Genomic DNA, 1845 nt, shown 5'->3' on the forward strand with positions numbered 1-1845 from the left:
GTGCATGGACAGGTGGACAGAGGGAAAGGTCGGAGCAGAGCTGGACAAAGAGAACGTGCAGGAACGGCTGGGTGGACAGTGGGGACATGGAGAGATGACCATAGGGGTGGGGGTTGGATGGAGGTGGGACAGTGACAATGCTTGAGCTCCTGTGCTGTTCCCTCCCGCTCAGGTGGCTGACGGAGTCAGCGCGGTGGCTTGTCATGGTGGGGAGGTCCCACCAGGCCCTGCGGGAGCTCCAGAAGGTGGCCAGGATCAACGGGAAGAAGGAGGAAGGGGACAAGCTGGACATAGAAGTAAAGGGTCCCTTCTGGGTCCCCCAGGGTGTCCCTGGGACGTTTCATAGGGGTCCCTTAAGTATCCACCCCATGGACAACTGTCCATCCATGGTCATCCATCGTCCCTTATGCATCCTGTCCATCCATCCATTCATCATCATCATCTCAATGACGTCCATCATCTCCATCTCCTCCATTTCCACCCATCCCATCCATCCCTTCCACCCAGCCACGAATCCACCACCTCCATCCCACCATCCACCCATGATCCTCCATCCTCTCCCCCATCCTGCCCAGACCTGCCCAGGTTCAAGAGGGTCCCCCGTGCCCCACCCCCATCCCAGAGCCCCCCCTGTCCCTCCAGACCCTGAGGTCCCACATGGAGAAGGAGATGACGTCATCAGGGACACGTCACACCGTGGTTGACCTGGTCCGGACGCCGGTCGTGCGCCGCATCTCCTTCTGCCTCTGCTTCGTGTGGTACGGCCGGCGGTGGAGGACACCAGTGGGTGGTTGTCCATCCCCCTCCACATCCCTGACCCCCCCATTGCCACCCCACACCTCCCCACATTTTCACCCCCGCCACCATGGCCCAGGTTCTCCACCAGCTTCGCCTACTACGGGCTGGCCATGGACCTGCAGAACTTTGAGTTCAACATCTACGTGATCCAGCTGATCTTCGGCGCCGTGGACATCCCGGCCAAGCTGGTGTCCATCCTCACCATCACCTACGTGGGGCGGCGCTTCACCCAGGCCGCCGCCCTCATCCTGGCTGGCTTGGCCATCCTGGCCAACGTCTTGGTGCCACGAGGTGAGGCCGGGGTGGTGGCAGTGGTGTCCCCCCATCTCCAACCTCCCTGGGAGGGCCCAGATGAGCTCAAACCATTGATGGGACCCCCAGGTTGGGTGATTTTAGCTTTTTGTGGGGGATTTACCCCAAATCCTGCTGTTTGGGGTTTTCTCTTGTCAAGCGAGCCCAGCCCAAGTAGGGACACTGAGGTGACGCCCAGGTGTCCCGTTGTCCCCACAGACCTCCAGACACTCCGGACAGCCCTGGCCGTCTTTGGGAAAGGTTGTTTGGCCGCGTCCTTCAACTGCGTCTTCCTCTACACGGGCGAGCTCTACCCCACGGTGATCCGGTAAGGAGGGGGCGTGGCCGGGCTGGCCGTGCCAGGGTGGTCCCTCAGGTGCCCTCAGGTGCCCTCAGGACCTCTGGGTGTCCCACAGGCAGACGGGCATGGGCTTGGCCAACACCATGTCACGGCTGGGCAGCATCATCGCCCCCCTGGTGAAGATGGTGGGCGAGGTCTTCCCAGCACTGCCCTTCATCATCTATGGCGCCGCGCCCGTGGTGTCGGGGCTGGTGGCCGTGTTCCTGCCCGAGACACGGAACCTGGCCCTGCCCGAGACCGTGGAGGAGGTGGAGAGAAGGTGGGGTTGGAGAGGACGAGGGATGAGGGAATGGACGGATGGTGGGAAGGGACAGAGGGTGGGGAGGGACAGAGGAAGAGAAGGGCTGGCTGCACGTGGGGGTGGAGAGATGGACATTGGTTGGGATGGATGGATG

The 1845-nt window shown here is 62.0% G+C and overlaps 1 protein-coding gene across 1 annotated transcript in view; it reads left to right on the forward strand.

Annotated features, from left to right (window-relative positions):
• SLC22A6 (solute carrier family 22 member 6) overlaps window positions 1-1845 on the forward strand; it is a 12188-nt gene that overhangs the window by 8959 nt on the left and 1384 nt on the right. The window contains exons 4-8 of the mRNA XM_015616632.1: window positions 173-296; window positions 643-758; window positions 875-1089; window positions 1309-1417; window positions 1506-1709. Coding sequence (XP_015472118.1) covers window positions 173-296; window positions 643-758; window positions 875-1089; window positions 1309-1417; window positions 1506-1709 — 768 coding nt within the window. The remainder of the gene's footprint in view (window positions 1-172; window positions 297-642; window positions 759-874; window positions 1090-1308; window positions 1418-1505; window positions 1710-1845) is intronic.

This window comes from Parus major, unplaced genomic scaffold (genome assembly GCF_001522545.3).
Source record: "Parus major isolate Abel unplaced genomic scaffold, Parus_major1.1 Scaffold563, whole genome shotgun sequence".
In the NCBI taxonomy this organism is placed as follows: domain Eukaryota; kingdom Metazoa; phylum Chordata; class Aves; order Passeriformes; family Paridae; genus Parus; species Parus major.